Source organism: Canis lupus, chromosome 29, assembly GCF_048164855.1.
Source record: "Canis lupus baileyi chromosome 29, mCanLup2.hap1, whole genome shotgun sequence".
Classification (NCBI taxonomy): domain Eukaryota; kingdom Metazoa; phylum Chordata; class Mammalia; order Carnivora; family Canidae; genus Canis; species Canis lupus.
In genome coordinates this window covers 23,873,872-23,897,260 of record NC_132866.1, presented here as the reverse complement: position 1 = coordinate 23,897,260, position 23,389 = coordinate 23,873,872, and the positions used below count along the sequence as shown (strand labels likewise).

The 23,389-nt window shown below is 38.2% G+C and overlaps 1 protein-coding gene across 2 annotated transcripts in view; it reads left to right on the top strand.

Annotated features, from left to right (window-relative positions):
* SORCS3 (sortilin related VPS10 domain containing receptor 3) overlaps positions 1-23,389 on the top strand; it is a 579,951-nt gene that overhangs the window by 492,622 nt on the left and 63,940 nt on the right. For both annotated transcript variants that reach the window (XM_072805399.1, XM_072805400.1), the window contains exons 12-14: positions 3,939-4,015; positions 7,110-7,201; positions 17,054-17,161. In XM_072805399.1, coding sequence (XP_072661500.1) covers positions 3,939-4,015; positions 7,110-7,201; positions 17,054-17,161 — 277 coding nt within the window. The remainder of the gene's footprint in view (positions 1-3,938; positions 4,016-7,109; positions 7,202-17,053; positions 17,162-23,389) is intronic.

Sequence of the window (23,389 nt, the reverse complement as noted above, 5' to 3'; positions counted from 1 at the left end):
ATGAACTTGCCAGCTCACCAAATATAAGTTGGGGTAGCTTTCTCTTTACACAGAGGATTCTTTGCAAAGGCTTTCACCCCAGAGCTGTTTTTAATCAGGAGGCCTCTGGTGCATGTAAAGGTTTGTTTACACATGATTAACCACCTGGCTGAGAGCCTGGTGGGAAAGGGCAGAAAGACCTAAGGTTGCATTGTTGGAGCCACTGTCCACTGAACATCAATCAAAAATGAGGATAAAACAGCTCTGAAATGAAAATGAAAGCCTCTGGGGAATGTGCTCTGATTAGCATGCATTCGATTTACATGCACCTTCTCAGGAATACATTGATGGCATAAAGCAAGGCGGGCTTCTAATCTCAGAAGTTAGGGCTCTGGTGGGTAGGCTTTTTTTCTAATGAAAGCAGATAAGTGCACAGTGACTTCCTGAGATGGTCCATTCTGTCTTGTCGCAGCAAGCCGAAGCTCTGGCTCCTGGAGTCACAGCTCTCCTGGACAGGACTTCCTTCTCCATGCCCCCCAGCTGCATGAACTTTGAAAAATGTCAGGGACTGACCACGCTGATCAGATCTGGAGCGAGTGTCATCCTCTAGCATTCCAGTCATTTCTCTCAACCTCGTAGGGATTGAATCCCCATATTGAGCACCACTGGCTTCAGGACAGGCTTTAGCCCAGGTTAGTGAGAGATGGGGGCAGGCTTTGTTGCTGTCCTGGCTTGAGGAGTGATCCCCATACTCCCTAATCTTTGTGGTTTGGACCTCCCAATTCAGAGACTGCAACACTCTCTGCTTCTCCTCAAGGCCTAGAGGACACCCTGAAGTGGAGTAGAAGCAACATGGAAAACAGTAATAAAAAAAAAAAGGAAAAGAAAAGAAAGAAAAGAAAACAGTAATCAATAATAAAAGTTAATATTACTTAATATGCCAACTATATAGCCAGACATTGTCTTGTGTGACTTAACCACTCTGAACTTCAATATTTTCATTGGCAAAGTGGGGTTACCAGTACTGACATAACAGAATTGAAGGATTAAATGAAGAATTGGATTTAAAGTGCTTGGGCAGTACCTGGGACATATTGAGTGCTCAGTACTCGCCAGCTCTTACCATCATTGATATTACAGAAATTTAACCCTGATCTTCTTATATCAGAGACTGTGACTTGTGCATCTCCTTCAACAGAATCCATAAATCATATGCATACACTATGCAAATGCTGACTGAATGAATGTACTCAGGAGCCCTGGTGTCCTGCTTTCAGAGCTGCGCTCTGACACTGGCCTTATGAATTTTGCTTAGTTCTCCAACCACTGGGCTTTGTTTCCTCCATTTATAAAACAGGTTTCTCTTTTTCCAACCTTGTGGGAGTTTGTAAAAATTAGAGATAGTAGAGGATGTCAAGATCCAGCAAAGTGCTCGGACCATAGTGAGATAGGATTAGTTGTAGATATTACCTGAGATCATCTTGTGCCCTAAACTAGTTGAATGTTAAGTCTTTATAAATTGACAAACATAGACAAGTTAAAGATTTATTTTTGAAAGTTTTTTTTTTTTTTTTTTTTTTTGTCCACAGACACTTGACCCTTGAACAGCATGGGGGTTAAGGGTGCCAATCCCTAAGTAGTTGAAAATCCATATAAAACATTTGAGTTTCTGAAACTTAACTACTAACAGCCTACTGTTGTCCAGAAGCCTTACCAATAACATAGTCTATTAACACATATTTTGCACATTATATGCACTGTATACTGTATTCTTACAATAAAATAGGCTAGAGGAAAGAAAATGTTATGAAGAAAATCATGAGGAAGAGAAAATACATTTATAGCTCTGTGCTGTATTTACTGAAAAAAAAATCACAGGTGGACTCACACAGTTCAAATTCATGTTGTTCAAGGATCAACTGTGTATCAGAATTTACTACTGCTTTTTATTCTCCCCTTTGTAACTCTTATAACTTTGTGTGGCCTCTTGCCATACAAATGTCCCTGGGATGTTGGGAGGGATATAACACAGCTGAAGAGATCCTGATGAAAAACCAGACCCAGATTGCTGGCAAATGTCTCCTCGTTCCCAGCTTCTCCTTACCCTATTTGCTAGTTCTCCCTGGGAGGTTGTTCACTATCAGGAAAATTATTATGAAGTCAGCCAAGGATGTCTTCAGTGGCCTGCGTGGAGCCTGTCTCTCCAGGGCCCTTTCCCACATCATGTCACCTGCCTCTGAGTGTCTGTGACCTGGGCTCCCTCCCCTCTGCTCCTGCTGCTTATGACCTCTCTGCCCCATCCCTCTTTTCTTTCTTCATCTTTGTCTTCCAAAAACTGTATCTGGTGAGTTGAATTCCAGATTCCAGACAAATCTCCACAGAGCTGCTCACCGTGCCTCTCCCTGCTCCTCTCACACCTACTGCCTGAGCTGTGAGCCCTGGGGTTATTTTTGGAAGCCTGAGTGTCAAAACAAGTTGGCTAGCTGTGTGCGCCCTGGTGCTGATGGGAGCTTGACAAGCTGTAGCCTGGCTTTAATTTCTCATTTTGAAGCATTAAATGTCAGGAGCTCAATTAACATTTTCATTATTGCATTTTTATTGTGCTCTTACTTAGGCTACAGATGTGTGGGAGCTAACATTCCCTTCCTGCTATTTTTAAAGAAAAAAAATATCAGCCGAAATGATAAATTCTTACATCTTTAGGGTACTTTCCTGGTTCTTGATACCTCCCCAAATGCACATCAGCATCGGAAACATGATTTAATCATTTGTTGACTCATTCATCCATTCCACAATTATTTATTGAGCAATAAACTGCTACATTTGGGGCACTGTTCTGGGCTCTGAGGTGGAGGCGTGCATAGTGGGGAACCTTGGGCAACGTAGGTAGACTAGAAAATCTTGATCACTGCCTTTTCTAATAAACATAATCGCAAGGTGATGATGTGCAAGGGGAAGAAAAAGAATGAGAAAGAAGGAATAAAAGTGTAAAGCAGTGGAGTCAATAAGATTGGAACAAACCAGATGCCTTCTCCTGCCATACTTGATAGTCATGATCTGCTGAGTGTAGTCATTTTATTCTGGGCACCCTGTAAACTTGGTTACACAGTTTACATTTTTAAGTTGGGTACACACTCACATGTATACATAGAGATACATAGACACACAGACATGCATTCCAGTTTTCCTTAGGCTACAATTATACGTGAGGAGTAAAGTGTCCTTAGGCCCACCTTCTCCACGCATGTCTGTTGTTCCACTCTTTGCCACCTTCAGGGACCACCTATCAAGATCAATTTTAAGAGACTATTGGTTACAGCATGAATAGTTCAAGGAAGCCAAGCTCATTAATATTGGGTCTTTGAGTCTTACCTTTTAAAGATGCATTCCTGTCATGTTATTTACTATAGTTCCCATATTGTTTTTTTCATTGTGGTGGGTTTTTTATATAACACCAAGAAAGCACTACACACATCAACTTTATTTGTATCTATCTATCTATCTATCTATCTATCTATTTATTTATTTTTAAGATTTTATTTATTCATGAGAAACACAGAGAGGAGAGAGAGAGGGGCAGAGACACAGGCAGAGGGAGAAGCAGGCTCCATGCAGGGAGCCCGATGTGGGACTTGATCCCGGGTTTCCAGGATCATGCCCCAGGCCGAAGGCGGCGCTAAACTTCTGAGCCACCTGGGCTGCCCTGTATTTATTTTTTAAAGGAATTTTTAACAATTGATTATTATTATTATTATTATTATTGTTTTAGTCATCTCTATACCCAACATGAGGCTTGAACTCATGAACCCAAGATCAAGAATTGCATGCTTTCCTGACTGAGCCAGCCAGGCGCTCTACATCAACTTTTAACATAACTTGGAAAAACTTTACTCTCTGCTACCTCCCCCGCCCCACTCTCAAATCTGCAACCAATTATAAATGATGTGCTTATGTTTCAGGCAATATTGGCCCGGAGCTCTCATATACTGATATTGGTGTGTTCATCTCTTCTGATGGGGGCAACACATGGAGACAGGTAACTGGGAGAATCGGGGACAGGGAAGAGGCATTTAGGGCAAGTTCTGCCAACATCTCATTTCCCTATAGATTCCAGTAGATTTTCCTATAGAGTCCTATGGTTGCAAAAAAAAAAAAAAAACCAACATTGAAGCAGCTATTCAGTTTGGTCCATTTTTGCTGATAGATAGGCAATAGAGTAAAATGGAATAAAATGGAAGCATTGGAGAAGGAATAGGAAGAACTGGAGTTTTCTCTCTCTCTTTTTTTTTTTTTTTTCTATTCTTTCATCCAGCAGTAAGTAAGGAACAGCCACTAGATGCTGAGTCATGGGCTGCTTTCTGGGGATACAACCAATGAAATGATTCCTATCATTAATGTGACATAGGACCTGGGAAGATAGGTTCCTTTGCCTTGCTGGATCTGTTTCTTTATCTATAAGATAAGGGGTCAGAATACTAAAAACACAAAGCTGTCAATTTGGTGGATTAAATATTATGTAGGCCCAGCCTTCAGTAAGTGTGAAGCAGTTTAATAGATACATGACTGTGTGAAAAATTAATTCAATTTTACAAATATTGGTAGCACACTGTCCAATAGAACTTTGTGCAGTGATGAAAATGTTCTGTGTCTATACCATCCCATGTGACTACTTAACAGTTGAGATGTGGCTAGTGTGACAGAGGAGCTGAATTTTTTATTTTATTTTAATTAATTTAAATTTAAATAGTCTCATGTGGCTACTGTATTGAACAACACAGATTTATACAATGTCAGCTAGGTGTCAAATACAAACCTGTAGAGACAGTTGAATATTTTGGAGTCTCTTTTCTCAATGAGTTCAAAATTAAGTAGAGAAAAAGCTTCATAAATAACTTACTGTAGTTTAGAGTGATTTTTTTTAAAAGAGAGTGAGCACCCACAGGCAGAGGGGAGGGGCAGAGGGAGAGGGAAAGTATCTTAACAATTGTAAGAGAATTTTTTGTGGGGCATGATCTCACCATCCTGAGATCATGACCTGAGATGAAATCAAGAGTCAGACGCTTAAATAACTGATCCACCAATCCAAATCCAATGCTGTATTTTAGCAGCATTTTTAGTTTGCAGGGAAAAGAGATAAATTGATTCTACTTGGAGAAACTGGGAAAGACTTTACCAGAGTTGACATTTTACTAAGTCTTAAATGTGAGAAGTTTTTCACCTGAGGAAGACGACAGAGGGACATTGAATGTCTTGATGTAGGTGCAGCCATATTCGCAACCTAGTTGGACAAGTTCCAGCTTTGGATCCCTTAGTGAAGACTGTCATCACCATCACCAGCATCATCATCACCACCCCCATTGCCACCACTGTCACCACTATGATTATCAAAAGAAAAATTTACCAAGGATCTACCAGCACAACCAGCTATCTTAAGTACTATAAGAATACAACATACAACATAGAATAAGTTAAGAATAAGAATAAGTCATACAACAAAGAATAAGTTAAGATTCCTACCCACAAGGTGTAATCAGGTAGATGAAGAACAGACACATAATTAAGAACTTATCTTCAGAATAGAAGATAATCTCTTTTAAGTATCAATTGAGGATGGAAACTGGAACATCAACTCTTCTAGTATAGAAGCTCCCAACAACAAACTATTGTCCCTCCAACTCAAGAAATAGCTAACCTGGCTGAGTGGCCCCTGCAGTATTCCTTCCTTCCACTACTTTGGTTTTTCTTTTTACAAATAGTTAAGGATTCCAGTTTCCACTCTAGCGATGGACAGGGCAATCGTTAGCAGTGGCCAGAGTGGTAGAGAGGAAAGTGTAAAGGTAATGGTGTCTCCCTCTTCCTCATGCTGAGAATCTCGTTGTACCCCTCATCCTCAGACTTCAATCCAGCATCTCCATTAAGTGGCTTATTACAGAGCCCCCTTTGAGCTCTGGAGAGAAAACGCTGGCATTGTAGGCTCAGAGTCCATGTTTATATCTAATATATAAATGAATCGCCCTGAGATCCTTTTTGCATAAGACTACCATTACTGTGGACATTTTTATTCCTTAAAAGGCAAATACGAGAAAGGAAACCAATTGAGAGGTTAGGCCTGAGAATTCATTTACTTTTTCTTTATGGTGTTTCCTGGTGCATATGTATAGAAGACCCTATTTCTCTTATTCCCTCCCTTTTAAATATGTTTATACCTCCTTTTCTACTATGTTTCACTTAATCTACCATCCCAACCTCTCCATCTAGGCTGTAGGAACCACCAGTAGTGATTAAGAGCTAGAGAAATTGTCCAATTCCACTTTCCTCTAAGAGATCTAAAGTAGGAGGTTGGTTTTCTTCTGGGGAATTTTTTTTCCTGTTTCAGGTTGGAGATATAATTTATAAAATAGAAGCATTGATACATGTGGGATTATATCTGAAGTTCTCAGAGCCTGGCATCAGAGTAGGTATTTAGGAAATCCTATGGGGTGATGGATGGATGGATCACTGAATGTGTAAATGAATGAGTGGATGGGTGAATAAATAATGTTCAAAGGGATGAATCAGTGCATATACAGAGTAAAGATCTGTAAGGGCCAAACTTAGGCCGTCATCCAGCTTGTATGGAAACCTAGGCGGTGGTGGCTCAGTGTAAGAACTCAGTCATCATGTATACCATAATGTCTAGAGAAATTGTCTTTACATTTATAGTTTATGAACAACACTGTAAGGCAGACACCATTTATTGATTAACAAAAAAATCTACATAGATGAGAAAGAAGAAAGAGATGAGTAGTAACTTACTTGCATGCAAAAATGAGGAAGCATTTGTGAAGTCCTATTTTCCTTTGGGTTATCTAGCTGAGCATTTTGTTGTTTCAATTTCTTGTAGGTTCATAGAACTAGTGAAAGGAGCCCTAGAAATGCCATTTGAGTGGCCTGGGGAGAGTTACTGGTTCTCTGCAAAGTCCATTCCTCATCTACTAAGTGGGGTTGATAGTACTTGCCAAATTACCTGATAGGGTTGTTGGAAGGCTCAGAACCTGGATGAAACAATGTTTGTGAAAGACTTTGTAAACTATCAAGCACTGTGCAATTGTAAGGTGTTGCTATGATTGTTGTTGTTGTTGTTGTTCCAGATCTTTGATGAAGAGTACAATGTCTGGTTCCTAGACTGGGGTGGCGCCCTCGTGGCCATGAAACACACACCTCTGCCAGTCAGGCATTTGTGGTAAGGACAGCTCCCTACCCTATTAATGAGCAATTTTTCAGTGGAAAGTGTTGGGACACATTTTTCTGCATGATTTTGTACCCATTTACCCATTTCCTCTTCCATTTATTCATCCATCCGTCCATTTAATATACATCTCATCATCTAACTTAGGTAGCAGTGGTAGGCCAGATCATTTAGATAGGGAAGTGTGATGATTAGAGTGGGGTGGTAGGAATGGGTGCTCAGATAAGTCGAAAAGACCAGAAAGGTCCCATGAGTCCAAGCATCCAAGATTAAGAATCTAAAATACGGGAAATGGAAACTGCTGCAAGAAGAATATTAGGTTCATATAGCAGATAAAAAGTTCAGTTCTAGATAAGTTGAATTTTAGATGTCTGTGAGTATTAAAGCAGAGATGATGATTTGTCTGATATATTCATCTGAAGGTCAGGACAGAGTCTGGGCTGACACTGATGGCAAGTAAAGTCATGGAAGTGGGCTCAATGCCTCAGAAGAGTGGGTACAACAAGGAGAAACCAGGAATTCCTACAGAGCCCTGTTGAATACCAACACATAGAGCAGAAAATAAATGATGGAACAGACCGAGAAGTAGACTAAACAATAAAAACACAGGAGAAATGCTTGCATGGATGCTGAAGAAAGGGGTAATCAGACCAAATTAGTTATGCCATGAAAAACAATCTAGGATTAAGCAATATATAGAGGAGTAAAGGGTGTCATTGGTGATCTGTGTCAGAGTTGATTCAAAAGAGAAGTGGGATTGAGAGGTAGATTGCAGGAAGGGGAGATGGGTTGGGGGGATGGGGTAACTAGGTGATGGGCACTGAGGAGGGCACTTGATGGGATGAGCACCGGGTGTTATGCTATATGTTGGCAAATTGAATTTAAATTAAAAAAAGAAAGGTAGGTTGCAGTAGATTTATGAATGAATGAATGAATGAATGAATGAAAAGCAATGGAGTAAAGTGGAGGCAGTGGATAACTCTCAATAAAGTAGATTATGGAATGAGGTTGAGTGTGTATATGCAAAACCCTCCAATGAGGAGAAGGATCTGTGAGATATTTTGATGATGATGATGATTCTGTTGTTTGTTTTTGCTTTTGGGGATGAATAAGTATTATGTGTGTTTATATGCCAAAGGAGAAGAATTTCATGCTTCAGATACAGTAAAGTGAATACTTGAGAGTGAATATTTGGTAGTAGAGGATATGCTATCTAGAGTACAGTTGTTGGGATGAGCCAGAGCTGGAGAATGGACTCTAGCTTAGCTCCCAGATCCTTCATTTTGGGAGATTAACCCTTTTATTTTATGTTTATTATTTTTTAAAGATTTATTTATTTATTAATGAGAGACACAGAGAGAGAGAGCGCGGCAGAGACACAGGCAGAGACAGAAGCAGGCTCCATGCAGGGAGCCCAATGTGGGACTCGATCCCGGGTCTCCAGGATCACACCCCGGGCAGAAGGCAGTGCTAAACCGCTGAGCCACCCGGGCTGCCCTGACTAACCCTTTTAAAGTCAGAGTTTTACTGGGAAGCATCAGAGTATAATCAGGAAAAGATGTAGGATTTCCAGGTGCCAAATTCAAGCTTCAGTAACCTTGGCAATAATTTAAGGTTTCTCTCCATTTGGCCATTTATTAAGTAAAACCGCATAATCTTGCCATTTTTGTTAGTCAAAAGTGGTCAAATATCACAAATTTCTTAGAGCTCAAGCTAACATAAAGTGCAGTGGTTTTACCTACTGCTCTATCTTCCTACAGAGAGATTATGATATTAAATTTGGAAAAGATGCATGGAGCCATTTGTAAGGAAAAGTGCTCTACCAACTCAAGAATGAGCATATACAAGTTCCCATTGTAATTCTTTATCATCCTTTTACTACTGATTATATACTTTTTGGGTAGAATCAGAAGAGTGGAATTACTTAATACTAATGATAGTCAGGAGTTTCTGAGGAATTATTATATGCCGGGTATCATTCTAAGCCCTTTACATGAATTATCTAAGTTAGTTCTTTAACCACCATATGTATGTGGTTATTCTTTTTATCACATATTTATAATGGCATTGAAATGCAGACATATTAAATTCTTTGCTCAAGGCTACACAGCTAGTACCTGGCAGCACTAAGTTGGGTCTCTGTCGGAGAGACATGGATGACATGGAGACATGGATGCTCTTCTGTTTTAATTGAATTTTCCAGATACTTTAATGAGTACACAGAGGCCACATGGTCCCAGCCCTCTGGGAGATCAGAGTCAAGATAAGGAGCTTAGACAGTCCACACATCACAGAAATCCAATAAATGCCTGCTAAAGCATGCTGGCCATGTATATTGCTAGGATCTTAGCACAGGATGGAGTCCTGCTTAGTGTGAAAGGGGGTGTTCATGCAGCTGCTGACATGAGAGCTCATTTTAAGTGCAAGAAAAGTTTTCAGTTCATTGCTATCTTCTGTGTAGGCCTCAGACTGACATTATTTTATACATTCTTGAAAAAAGAATGCCATGAGTCAAAGGACTGATAAGGCAAACCTAGGGAAGAAAAACTGTGACCAAAGCCTGGGATTCAGGAAAAGGAGGGAGTGTTCAGGAAATATATTTGCCTGGAATAAAAAATGGGAGTAAGATAGAGTGGGTAGGACTCCAAAGAACTGAAATGCCTAGTTGAGCCTGTAGGTAATTCCTTCTACCTCAAAGACATGCCTCCTTGTGTAGGGAAGAGCTTCTCTATTGAGGACTGAATAGCACTTAAACTCTCAGAGAGGATTACTTGACTCTTAAATCAAGTTCAGTTGTTTATTTGTGTTTTAACCAAGAAAGGCAATAGTTTTTAGTCCCTATCATGATGTCCTAAGAACTTCAATGGATGCCTTGATAAGAAAAATGATAAATGCCCTGCAGACAGAGACAGCTGAGCAGATTTCTCCCCCTTAAGTCTTGAGAGAAGGGGGTGGCAACACCATCTCACACTTGACCATCACCCTCCTGCTCTTTCTCCTTCATTGTGATAGGAGCCTAGTACTTACTTAGTGGTTGATTTCTAGAGCCTTTTGCACAAAAATTTCCTTGTTATAAGAAGAGGAATTTGGTTGTAGTGTTTCCTGTGGGGGATAGGAGAAGAGAGAATATCTGGCATAGAGTGAAGGGATGAGAGAGTTTGAGTTTGGGTTAATCTTCCCACCCTTCCATCAGACCATTCAGTCTGTTCTGCAGTAGTTTCTCACCCAAGAACTGATCACTTCCCAAAGGAGCATTTGAGAATTTCTGGAGGGAACCCATCCAAGTTGGGAAAATTATTTAATATTCTCTCATGGTTGTGTAAATAGGATAAAATTGTGCTTCTCAAAGGCACTAGTACAAAGTTTGAGTTCTCTCTTGCTCCATGAAATACCTCTTTGTTGATAGAAAATGTTTGCAAAGCTCAAAAAATATAGCTGCATTCTCATTCATCTTCCTCTTATAATAATGAGAATACCACCTCCCTCCTGTGTTTGACTACTCCAGCTTACAAAGTATTAAACATGATTTTTCACATATGCTTTGGAGATAGCATTTTCTCCATGTAAAGGATGTCGGCACTGCCATTTTTCATAAATGCTACAAATGTTTCCATGAACTTGGACACTACTCATGACTTCTGCTTACTTGCCTACCAGAATGTCATTATTTGAAATAATCTCTTCAATGGTTAAATACCAGCTCTTGAAGACATGTATTAGAACACAACAAGAAAAAACCCATTCAAGAATTCTCCTTTGCACTTCTCTTTCAAAGGCTAAGTGCGTGTTTTTGAAGGCCTTAATCATACCATTATCATCAATGTTTCCTTATGAAATTCTTGACTGATTTTTGTCTACTGCATATGAATTGCAAGTTTGTGAAACTCAAGCAGTTCTTTATCACCAGTAGCTTCTGATTAAGTCAAAACCTTTGAGATAAACAGCTCATTTTAAGTGCAAGAAAAGTTTTCAGTTCATTGCTATCTTCTGTGTAGGCCTCAAACTGACATTATTTTGTACAAAGATGTATAAATATTTGCATTAAAAAACCCACACCAGCCTACCCACTCTTACACAAGGGTATAGTGGTTCTCAAATTTAAATAATAGCTACGTTGCCTTTCAGAGAAAAGAGGAGTCATAATTGAAAAGCTGAGGAAGCGTTAGCTAGACTAATAAGGCATGCTGTTTCCCATAAATTGAAATGATAGGTAGCTAGATATGCATGAAGACAAAACAGCATACAAATGAACCCATCTATTTGTGACCATGTACATTTGGATGCATAGAGATTAGAACCTAAGTGCTGTTTCAGGTAAGCCCTTCATCCGGTATTATCTTTAGACCATGGATACATTAGGGTGAAATGAATAATGGAACCTTATGAAATGTGGTGCTCTAATGAAAACTCACAATAGACAGAGCTACTAATCGGCAGGTAGACAGGGGTCCTACTGTTTCCTTAGCCCTGACAAGCTGTCAGTGACTCCTTTCACTAGAATGTTCTTGGAAACAGAAAATGAAACATTACATAGCTTTTTGTGTTCCTTTGTTTTTCTGTAGATGGTTGCGAGCACTTGTGTCTTGTCTAGAGGCACATGCATATGCAAGCAATAGTCCCAACCAATACTTGCCTCTGAAAAATGGAAGTGCATGTACTATTGTGAAGAACTTCTAGGTGGCTAAAATGCTACCACCTTATGCATTTGCAATCAAATAATATGGAGCAATGCATGTCACCAAAGGGGGGAACACTGATTCTCAATGACTATTATAACTATTTCTGTGCTAGAGAGTTCTGGGCAGGACTTGGTTGTTCTTGGAAGATTTTGTTCCTTTTAGTGGATCCCATCTCAATATCATAAAGTCATTGACACTGGAATAAGGAAGGGTCTTAGAGAATATGTAGTTTGGTTTCACACCTCGTGTAGCAGATACCTCTATGACACCCCAGAGGTTCACCCTACTTCATCACAATACCATAAGGCTCAACAACTCCCATATACCCAAGAAAGAGAGTTCCCATTTTGTACAAAGGCTTTAGCTGTTAAATGACTGTTTTTATACTGAGCAATAGTGAATCTACTTGTAACTAATGCCCATTGGTACCTGTTCTGCTGTCCAGAGCTATGCTGAATAGGTCTGATCCAGAATTGTACATGATTTTTAGAATCATATAGCTGGAAATGACCTCAAGAGACCTCTTTGTCTAACATTTCTAAGTTCTGGAAAATGATCAGATATGCAACTCAAGTCAGATTGTATGAGTTTACGTATTCATTCCTCACACATTGATTGACCATATATTATTTATCTAGCATTAGTTTAAGGTCTGGGTTGTAAAAGTGAACAAGACAAAATACTTGAGAGCTTAAATTCTTGTGTAAAAATATTTGACTATTGTCTTTAGAACAGTCATGAGAATGAAAATATTTTCTCCTTTATCTGTATTTTTAATTGATTTTTTTATGCATTCAACAACTGATTTTTTCACAGATATTGCCACTTTTCAGTAGTCAACAAATAGATTTATTTTTACTTGTTTAACTAAAGCTTTCTTACTAAAAAAATTAAAAGACAATGGTAATTAATTCAGCTCTATTCTTCTTTTCCCTAAGCTATCTTCAATTCATATAACCTGTTTCTGAAACAGCCTGTTTTTTTTTTTTTACCTTTAATCACACTGATTGTCAGTTTCTCTACAATGATTGTAACTAAACATAGTATTGAGGATTTAGTAGAAGGATAGTTTCTTCTATTATGCATGTCACCTATCTGTGAACACATACTCAACTCACAGTGGCTTGATTACCTTTCACAATAGTGTCATTTCTAGAAAATATGTATCTTATGATTGACAGTGACCCCAGTTCTTTTCAGCTTGAGATTTTCATTAGTTACTCTTTTCCTTTCTCTGGCTGTGGGGCTTTTTTTCCCTTTCTAATTAAACATTCTGCTTTAATTTGGTCTTATAAGGGATTTCCAAATCTATATTTCCAACTTTGATTACCTCCCGGAAATTTGGATCCATCCATCCAAAGGTGTCCTTGACAGTATGTCACAACATGGAAGTCCAAAAAGTATCCAAACCTTGATGTAGACCAAATAGAAACAAACAGAAATCTTTGCTTTTCCTCTTCTTTCCATTTCCCCATCTCAAGTGCTTAACCATAAAAATCTATGTTGTCCATGATTTCTTTCTTTTGCTCAAGCAACCTGTACACATTTTATCACCAAATCCTATTGACTTCACCTCTAAAAATATCCTTTCCATCTTTCTTTCTCCACTACTATAACCTTTACCCAGGTCCTGTTCCTTATGTCTCTTAACAATTGTTACTCTTTGCTCCTGCTCACCTTCCTGTATCCACTTTGACTCTTGACAATCTATTAACCATAAAGAAGTGAAAATTATGTTTTAAAATTTAAACCAAACATATCTCTCTCATTGCAACTGGAAATAAGGTCCTTCTTAGTCTTCCCAGGCTTATTTTCTGACTCCATTTCCTTCTGCTAACCTACTTTCCCACTAATCTATAGCTACTGACCATATTTTTGTCCTTTCCACATGACAACTTACTTTCACATTAGATCTTCACTCTGGAATGGCTCTCACCTGGGTCTTTGCATAGCTTGTTCCTTACTATTATTCAGATCTCACCTTAAATGTCACCATAAAAGAGGACTTAAATTTTCAATACCAAGTAGCTATGAAGTCACTCTCTATCACATCATTCTGTTTTAATTGTCTTCATGACACTTGCTTATAACTCATATTTTTTATAACTCATATTTTTTTATCTATTTGCCTGAATATTGTTTGTCTCCTCAAGTTAGAATGTAAGTTCCACTTAAGCTAGGGCATTCCCTTTCCTAGTCACCACTAGATCCTTTGAACAGAGGCTACTGCCAGACCAGGCACATAGTAGGCATCAATAAATATTTGACAAAGAAAGTTTCTTTTATTGTGATTTTGTAGTCCTGTTTTACTTCAGAGTATTAAAAAAATGATAAAACTCCCAGCAATCAAAAAGAAATAGTTCTCAGAAATGGCAGGCCCTCCAGACCCAAATTTCCATTACCTAAGATAGTTTTCTAATGTCATATTTTTTGGATCTTGTTTAGAGAGTTTTGTTTTGTTTGGCTTTTAATACTTACCTCAGCTCACAATGTTCAAGTTAGAAGTTACTGATCTCATAATGTCACCTGATGGCACAATCCTGAGCTTCCAAGTAGCATGTTGATCATAAATGAAAATCATAGGATCCATTCCTCACCCTGACTCTGTAGGGCTGCCCTCTTGCTTATGCTTATAAGCATAGATTATAACGGCTTCCTAGGACTTTGGTTATTGTACATTCTAGCTTTCTCACCTGAGTTTTGGCATTTCTTAGTTTTTCTTCTGATCTCATTCTTCCATCTAAACCCATGCTGCTTATCCTTCCATAGGAACTCAGTTCATACAACAGGGCTCTTATCTTCCAGTTTTTCTTTCCATCCTAGGCTTGGTTTTTCCTTGGCACCTCCATCTCACATCTAGAAGACTGTTGTTTACGCCATGTTTTTTTTTTTTTTTTTTGTCTTTACTGTACAAAGTAACAATGACTGTCTTCTGCCTTGTTCTCAATGGCAGTGGCATGAAGGCTCTCCCTCCCTGGGATGCTGGTGGCATCCAATACTATTTACTCTGCTAGTATTAATTATGACCTTCAATTGTCAGGAAATTCCGAGAAGATAAGGACAGAGGCCTTCAACTCACTTTGGCTTCTTCCTATCAATACAATAACCAATTTATCCTAAGTTGCCAAACAAAATCTAAACAAATGCTTTCTTATCTCCTAGATTTGTCTCCCAGCTAACTAGTTAGTGGCCACAAAATACTTGAAACCAACTATGATTATTTAGGAACCAAGTAGGTCCAGGGCAAGAAAGGTGAGGTCCATTCCCAGTCATGCTTTGGTTTTTCCTTTTAAAGCAAGAAACTCATTTTCAAGAAATGCAGTTCAGTTCTGCCCAGCTTTTTCTGGGTCAGCTTGATGCTTATGTAACCTTTAGCCTCTTAAAAAAAAAGTCTGAAATTACCAAGTTCTTAAATTGGTATTATTAATCAAGACAGTATTGTTTACAGTCATCCTCATGTTGTACATTAGATCCCCAGAACTCATTCCTCTTGCATAACTGAAACTTTGAATCCTTCAACCAACATGTCCTCATTTCTCCTTCCTGCCTGCCACTCCTGTTGATCAAGACCAGCTTTATTGTGGTGATCTTTTCACAATGTATACATATTATCAAAATACCAAGGTGTACACTAAATATATACAATATTTACTTGTCAAAAATAACTCAAAAAAGTCGTTTTAAAAAAGTCAAGACAGACACTGATAACTTGTGAAATCATAAAAACTTAACATCAGACTGTCTGCTTTTCATCTTTTTTGTGAATATAGACTTAGGTATAGCAAAAATTAAAAAAAATGTTAAAAAGGATAAGACAGAAATGGAAAGAAACAGAGAGGGTGAGAGAGACAAAGAAGTAAATATATCGGGAACAGGCTGAGTAGGTTGACTGGTAATGGGCAGAGAGACTCTGCATCCAGTTCATGGATGCCAGCGTAAATCATGCTTGAAAAAAATCGATGGATTGGAAGAGTGTGGTAAATCATTCTTTATTTATTTCATTAATTTATTCATTTAATATTTATATAGTGCTAACCAGGTGACCATTTTTCTGCTAGATACTAGGAATGCAAAAATGAATTGTATGGTCCTTGACCTCAAAAAGCTCACAATTCCATGGAAAAATTAGACATAGATTTATTAAAATATATATAAAACATCAGGTAAGAAGTATTATAATAAAGATGTGTGGGTGGTGTTAAGGAATCATTGAATGAACCAGACCTATATGACCCGTGAACTCCCAAGATTATAGTTTTGAATTGGTGGATTTAAGGTCCATTAAGAAGTTATCACTCGGCACTCACTCTAAGTGGAGAAGCCTACAGAGTTACTACAGTTGAATTCAGAGAATCCTGAGTTATGGAGTCAAAGAAGAATTAAGAATGAATCTACCCAAGAAGGATCACAGGGAATGAAGCAAATACAGCTGCCTTGGGGAAGTTGGAAGACCAGGTACTTGATAATAACAAGAAAAGGAAAGAAGCAAGCACTCAAAATTACCCCAGTCTCCTCTACTAGTAACCTTCCCTTGAAAGAGTTTTAGGTTCTATAACTAAAAAGGGCTAGACCTTTCTCTTACCACTGGATGAAAGATGACACAGTATTGCCCAAAACATCTTAGACACTCAGCAGCCACCTCTAAAAGCTCCTGAATGTAGCTCTGGGAAGGGAAAATGAGCCTAACATTCGTTCTGAACAAATGGGAAATGGCTTTTTTTTAAAGTTTGATATGAAAGACATACAATACACCTCCCCTCCCCTAGAGTACACCCCACACTACTCAATTTATCTGTGTCAGAAACTCCAAGGACCAAATTGATTGTGCTGTAAATTGAACCTTAGGGTACATTCTGAGTACTTGAAATGTGATACTCCACCAACTAAGCCCTCCTGCTTGGGTTGTTTTTTCTTCTTGTTGTTGTTTTTTGATCCTAATATGTTGAAATATTTCTGTATTTCTGGTACTGTCTCTGCCTGGGCCAGGAAATGCAATTTTGATCAAATCTCATAATAATATGGGGAGATATTGAAGATGAATACCTATTGATAATTCAAACTGCCAGAAAGTGAGATACAGAGGAGAATTTAATAACCTGAAAAATGGTTGTGAAGGAGTGTGGTATGATTTTCAACTATCTCTTCTGTGTACTTGTTCCCAACCCAGGGTGAGTTTTGACGAGGGCCACTCCTGGGACAAGTATGGCTTCACTTCGGTTCCTCTCTTTGTTGATGGCGCTCTGGTGGAGGCAGGAGTGGAGACCCAAATCATGACGTGAGTACTTCTTTGCTGTGGCCGATAGGAGCCTGAGACCTGGGTTCTAGCTCCACTGAGGCCACAGATTTTCCTGGGGAACCCTATACCAAAGCATTCTAGTCTGGTCCCTAGTTTCCTCATCTGTAAAATGGAAATATATGTTCTTGTACCACTGATTCAGAAGGCTACTGACAGCATCTGAGAAGCAAGGCTCCTAATTAACCAGTTAAGGTTTCTAACAGTATTTAAGATATTCTAACAAATTTCTACTTATCCAAGGAAACAGAAAGCTACAGTCTTTAGACATCTCTTTTTTCTTTCCAGGACAGTCCCGCAGAAGGCGAGGGACAGGGACGGCAAATAAAATAGCCAACATACTGAAATAAGAGAATATTTTAAGGGAAACTCCTGGAGTCTGTCACGCACACACACACACACACACACACACACACACACCACATACCCAAAGTTGTCATTCTACTTCAGATTAATTTGCTGTGAACATTTTCCTACATTCCTTTACCCCGAGAATAGATGGTCTTAAAGTTGTAAAAAGATCCCAAGTACTTTCTGAATTTTAAAGAAAATATTAATAAATTGGTACTATTTTCAAAGTCTATCTAATTTTAATCCCTAAAAACTTGATGACCTCTGTGTTTGTGTGCATATGGATATGTAGGGGGATGTGGGAGGATAGTATGGTAACCCTCCACTAGCCAATACTGCCCTCGCCTCCCTCACTTTGAAATGACTAGAACATTGTACACCTTAATCTTCACTGAGTGGAATAAAAGGGGTCTAAAGGGCAAGATTAAGGGAATCTGCTGTGTCATGGAGTTGGCACAGAAGGGCTCACAGGATGCTTCTCTGCTGGTTTTGGGGAAAAGAGTGGTCTTCTTCCTCTAAGAAACACTGCTGTTCTTTGAAACTTTGTGTTCAAGAACGTCTTTATAGTTTGAATCATTCTTTTCCAGTATGAGACTTATATGGGCTTTAAGGAGGAGGCAGAAACAGGGCAAATGGCTAGTTCTGTGCTTTATCTCTTTCCCAGAGTATCAGCTTAAAAAAAATCTGTTATAACTGCATCTACACAATTTTGTTCAAATGTTGTAATCTGGCCCCCAACTTGACTACTTTGCCATGTCCCACCCCTCTACTTCCATTCTCACATCCAAAGTGTTGACTGGCTAGTCCTCTGGGATTTTAGAGTGACAGAAAAAACTCAACTGTGATGGAAAAATGGTACACTAATCAGAGAAAATAAAACAAATGGACAAATATCTGATCCCAGATTTAGGGTACCTGAGTTAAGATTCTGTACAATCCAGTAGCTATGGATTACCTATCTGGTAGTTAGCCATGTTGGATCTTCATTTCTTCATTTCTAAGATTGAATCATTCCTTATGCTTCTTTTCAAAATTTTGAAATGCTAAAAATCTTCACCTTTTTAGAAATTTAGTAGAAGCACTGCAAGGGTCTCATGTCTACACGACTTGTGTACAGAAAATGTCTTGGATTCCCAGTGTCCTCGTTATTTAAAAAAAGATTTATAATAGAAAATCTGAGTGGTTCCACAAGAATGCCTTTAAAACATTTAGGACAGTGCAACAAAGAGTGATTTTAAATTCTCTTCTTTAATTCTCTCTGAATTTTCTAAATTGCCAGGGAAATATTTTCTCTTAACTCCAAGGGTGGTGAACTTGTCTTTTAAAGACTGAACCGTCATTTTTGAGCATCTGCTATGTTTCAGGTGCTGGGTTAAATCCCAGAGCTCTGTAGTTGAAAGTAGAAACATATGATATCAAACCCTATGAAGAGCTGCTATGATCCTCCCAAGGTGTATATTGTGTTAATAACTGATGTCTGTAACTGTGAACCTATGTTATGGTAAGACTTCTCTGGGCAGTTCTCTGGGCAGTAAAATGTGAGCAAGGATTTCCTGTAGAATTTGTTGCTCAGGTAGGATATAAGTCTATAATTTGAGTTTTGTCCAGTAATTTCTTCCCATTTTCTTAAAGTACACCCTACACAGAATTGTCTCACCAACGAAATTTCTAATTAAAGTTCCTAAACAGATGGGCTCTTATTGTTAAGCTGAGAAGTCACTTTATTAAGAGTTAACAATATTGTATGCAAGTGTAGCTGTACAAGCATAGACAGTATTTAAGATACAGTATATTATTATTGATACCTAGACTCTAAAGCTTCATCATTTGGTGGATAGATAGCTATAATGTGTAATATAAGTTCTGGATACTTAAAGGAAGTGTAATATAAATATTATTTCTAAAATACAAACGATTTGGTAAATATATAGGTATACATGTATATGCAAGTGTATGTGTATACAGATTCACACACTTATATACATATATGTATATACACAGAGAGATAGGTAAGAGAGATACAGTGAGAGAGAAATCCCAAGGATTTAGGGTCCTGGAAAGACCTTTATAAAGTTCTACTATAAAATAATAACAATAATAAAAGTTTAAAAAATTGCTGGTACCTATGTGGTAGATGACACAGCAGTTCTAGATGACAAATCAGAAATTCCTATCTCCATATTTTGTGTGCTTGTATATTAAATTAATGTGATGTACAAATGACTGTGTCATTTTACCCAGAATATTCTGCCAAGAGATTAAAATGCTTTCTTATGAATTCTGGGAAGCATATGGAATCCTGGGAATACCACCATCTTTTTTTCATGAGGATCTCTGACATGAGCTAATTTTTCCAAATTATTTCCTATCCTTTACTAAGTTATTAGCTATAAAAAGAAAATCTTCCTCTTTTCTAGGACTTCCTCTGATATGGCCATCAAGGAGTTAAAATATTGAATTCTAAATTCCATAAGGCAAACGTACACACATTCAAGAAGGTTGTATAGTTTGCTTGAATTTATTAAACTAGATGTGGCTGCTCATCACAGTCAAACCTGACATGGTCCTAGAATCTTGGTCAGTGAAGATATATATGATCTTAAAGTCAGGTGTTTCCTGCTTTTGTATGAAAGACACATACTGATCCCTCTCTTTAGCTTTCTCATCATCCCATAATGTCATTTATCCTGCATTTTCTTGTATGGGGCCTCTTTGGACTCATCACATGCTTCTCTTGGGCATTACTTTGAACAATATCACATGTACACCAATCTCAGCATGATTGGGCATTCCCTAGCAAGTCTAAGCCTACAGTTTAAATTCTGTGTTCATCTAATCTTAAATGGTAATAATTTTTTTCTCAGCTTCATGGAGTTTAGCTGGTCACATGGATATGAGGAGATTGACCTCAGGGCCAAACCATTTACTGAAAAGACGAGATAGCATTCCTATTTTCCTTTCCTCCCCAGTAAGACTGCACAAGAACAGACAAAGCTTCTGCCCTCTTCTACCTTTTTTTCAAGATATTTTAAACGCTGGTAAGTAGAAAAGGAATGGGATTTGGGACAGACAGGTATTTGTCCTTTAATGAAATTAAGATGAGTTTGGAAGTGGTTGTCCAACCAAGTGTAAGCAATTAAGGCTGCCTGTTTTTAACTTTCTATTAAACTCAGAGTTTCTCTAGTATAAAAATGATCCAGATGTTGTCAGAGCTCTTCAGGCAGCCACTCTTGTGAGCCCAGGAAGGATTGCCAAGAGGCAATTTCTGTCTCTGCCTTAGATTTGTGTGTGTGTGTATGTGTATTTATTTATTTGTTTATTTATTTGTTTATTTATTTACTTATTTATTTATAATTTTTTCCTTAGATTTGAAAATGACTTTAAAACCAGGTGATCCAACAGGGCTAACCAGTGCTTTCCCTTGTGGAATGATAATGACATGGATTGAAGCAGGGGTTCAAAAACTTTACATATTCTATAAGCACTGGTTAGGGGTCTGGGAGCCATTTGAGAATAGACATGCTTATTCTTGCCATTTAACCAAATATTACTACTGATTTGGACTGTTTAAATTCTGTAATTTTCTTCTCATGGTTAACCCTAGCTCTGTATTTCAGCAGTGGTCAATAAGGAAGAAAGGCTAGCTCATTCTCACTAAGGTTTTATTGGTTTAGCTTGTTACCTTCATTTGGAGGTTTTAAATATTTATCAGTTTAGGGTAATTAATTTTATATATTAGCTTGACTGGGCCACAGGGTACCTATATATTTGGTCAAATATTATTCCGCATGTTTCTGTGAAGGTGTTTTTGGAAAAGACTAATATTTCAATCAGTGAACCTTACAAAGCAGATTGCCCTCCCTAATATTTTTGAGGCTTACTCAATCAGTTACAAATATTAATAGAACAAAAAGGTTGACCTTTCCTTGAACAAGGGAAAATTCCTCCTGCCTGGCTGCCTTTGAACTGGGACATGGTTTTTTTCTGGTGTTTAACTCCAACTAAAAAATCTACTCTTCTTGAGTTTCAAGACTAGAACTACTCTATCAGCATTCCTGGGTCTCCAGCTTGCTGACTCACCCTACAGATCCTGAGACTTGTCAGCCTCCATAATTGTGTAAGCCAATTGCTTATCGCAAATTCTTCTCTCTCTTTGTCTATTTCTGTATATTTCTGTATACACACACACACACACACACACATATACAGTTGATCTTTGAATAACACAAGTTTGAACTTCACAAGTCCACTTATATGTGTATTTTTTTCAATAAATCCAGTACAGCACTATAAATGTATTTTCTCTTTCTTATGATTTCCTTTTCTCTAGCTGGCTTTATTGTAAGAATACAGTGTATAATGCATACACACAATATATGTTAATTGACTTTATGTTATCAATAGAGCTTCCAGGCAACAGTAGACTATTAATAGTTAAGTTTTGGGCGAGTCAAAGGCAATATACAGATTTTTAACTGTGCAGAAGCTTGTTGCTCCTTACCCCTGCATTATTCAAGGGTCAACATACTCATCTTATTGGTTCTGTTTCCCTGGAAAGCTCTGAATAATACACAGTTAATTATTGAAATTGTGTAATAAGCTTCAAATATGTTTCATATTCTCTTAGAGGGAATTAAAGAGGCAAATACAATTCTTTTTACTTTCAAGGAACACTCAGGCCAATGTGTTGGAGGAGAGAGATACACCAATCATCAAAGGACCCAAGGGGTATAACCAGGATATGAGTAAAAGGGAGTAAAGGCTTCACACACACAAAAAGTGACAATTGAGTTGGTCTTGAAATTTCAATAGAAGGTCACCAGTGGAAAGCCAGGTAACAGGTAATAGAACGTCAAAGAAAGTACAAAATTTAATCATTTTGTTGAGTACTGTGACATCAGTACTCCTCCTGAAAGGGGAATTGCCACATTGTGAGAAGTCAGTAATTATTTGTTGAAAGAATGACTGATTCAAGACAAAGAACACAAAAAAAGAAAGAGCCACATAAGAGCATATGACTGGGTGTCAAGGGATTGGTACTGTGAGGGTTCTTAGGTTATGTGTAGGAATTTGACCTTATTCAAAGTGATGCTCTTGGAATTGAAAATATAGTAATGCCACTCCTCTTCTCAAAACTCATGGAAGGCTGTCCATTGCCTGTAGAATAAAATCCAAACTCATTGAATGGCCTATAAATATCTACACTGACCGCATGCCTGGGACCTCACTTCTGGCCCCCATATTTTGACCACCTTTCTCTGATCCACTAGTGCCTTACTGCCCTGAGGTTTTTGTCTGTGTATCTACCTAGAATTTACTTGTACTCCACACTTAAACAGCCAAACTTCTAGGTATCTTTCAGGTCTCAGCTTAAGAATCAGCTCTTCTAGCACACCTTCTTTGGCCCATCTGATCACTTTGGGGACTCCTTGCCATACGCTGTCTTAGCCCTATGTAGTTTTCCTTCAAATGCTTGAAACAATAAATATTAATGAAAATGGTATTTTTTTTTTTTTTGGTAATTTCCTCCTCCACCTTTATCTGCTCTTAAAACAGGCAGATAGACACATGCGTGTATCTGTGTAAACACATGAATGGCTTTTAAATTCTACGAGGGAGGACCTGTGTGTATCCTGCTAATGGGTGTCATATGTTTATCAGTTTTGTGCTTGAACTAAGGATTTAATGGTATACATGTATTAAATGATTAAATTAGTAAGTGAATGAATTAACAAGTCCATTTTATGATCCTCAGTGATCTTTCCCAGTGGCAAGTGATTGCGATTGTAGTGACTTCCTTAGATTTTGAAGTGCTATGATCAGAATCCAGTAGTTGCAAGTTATGGGGACCTGGGGGTT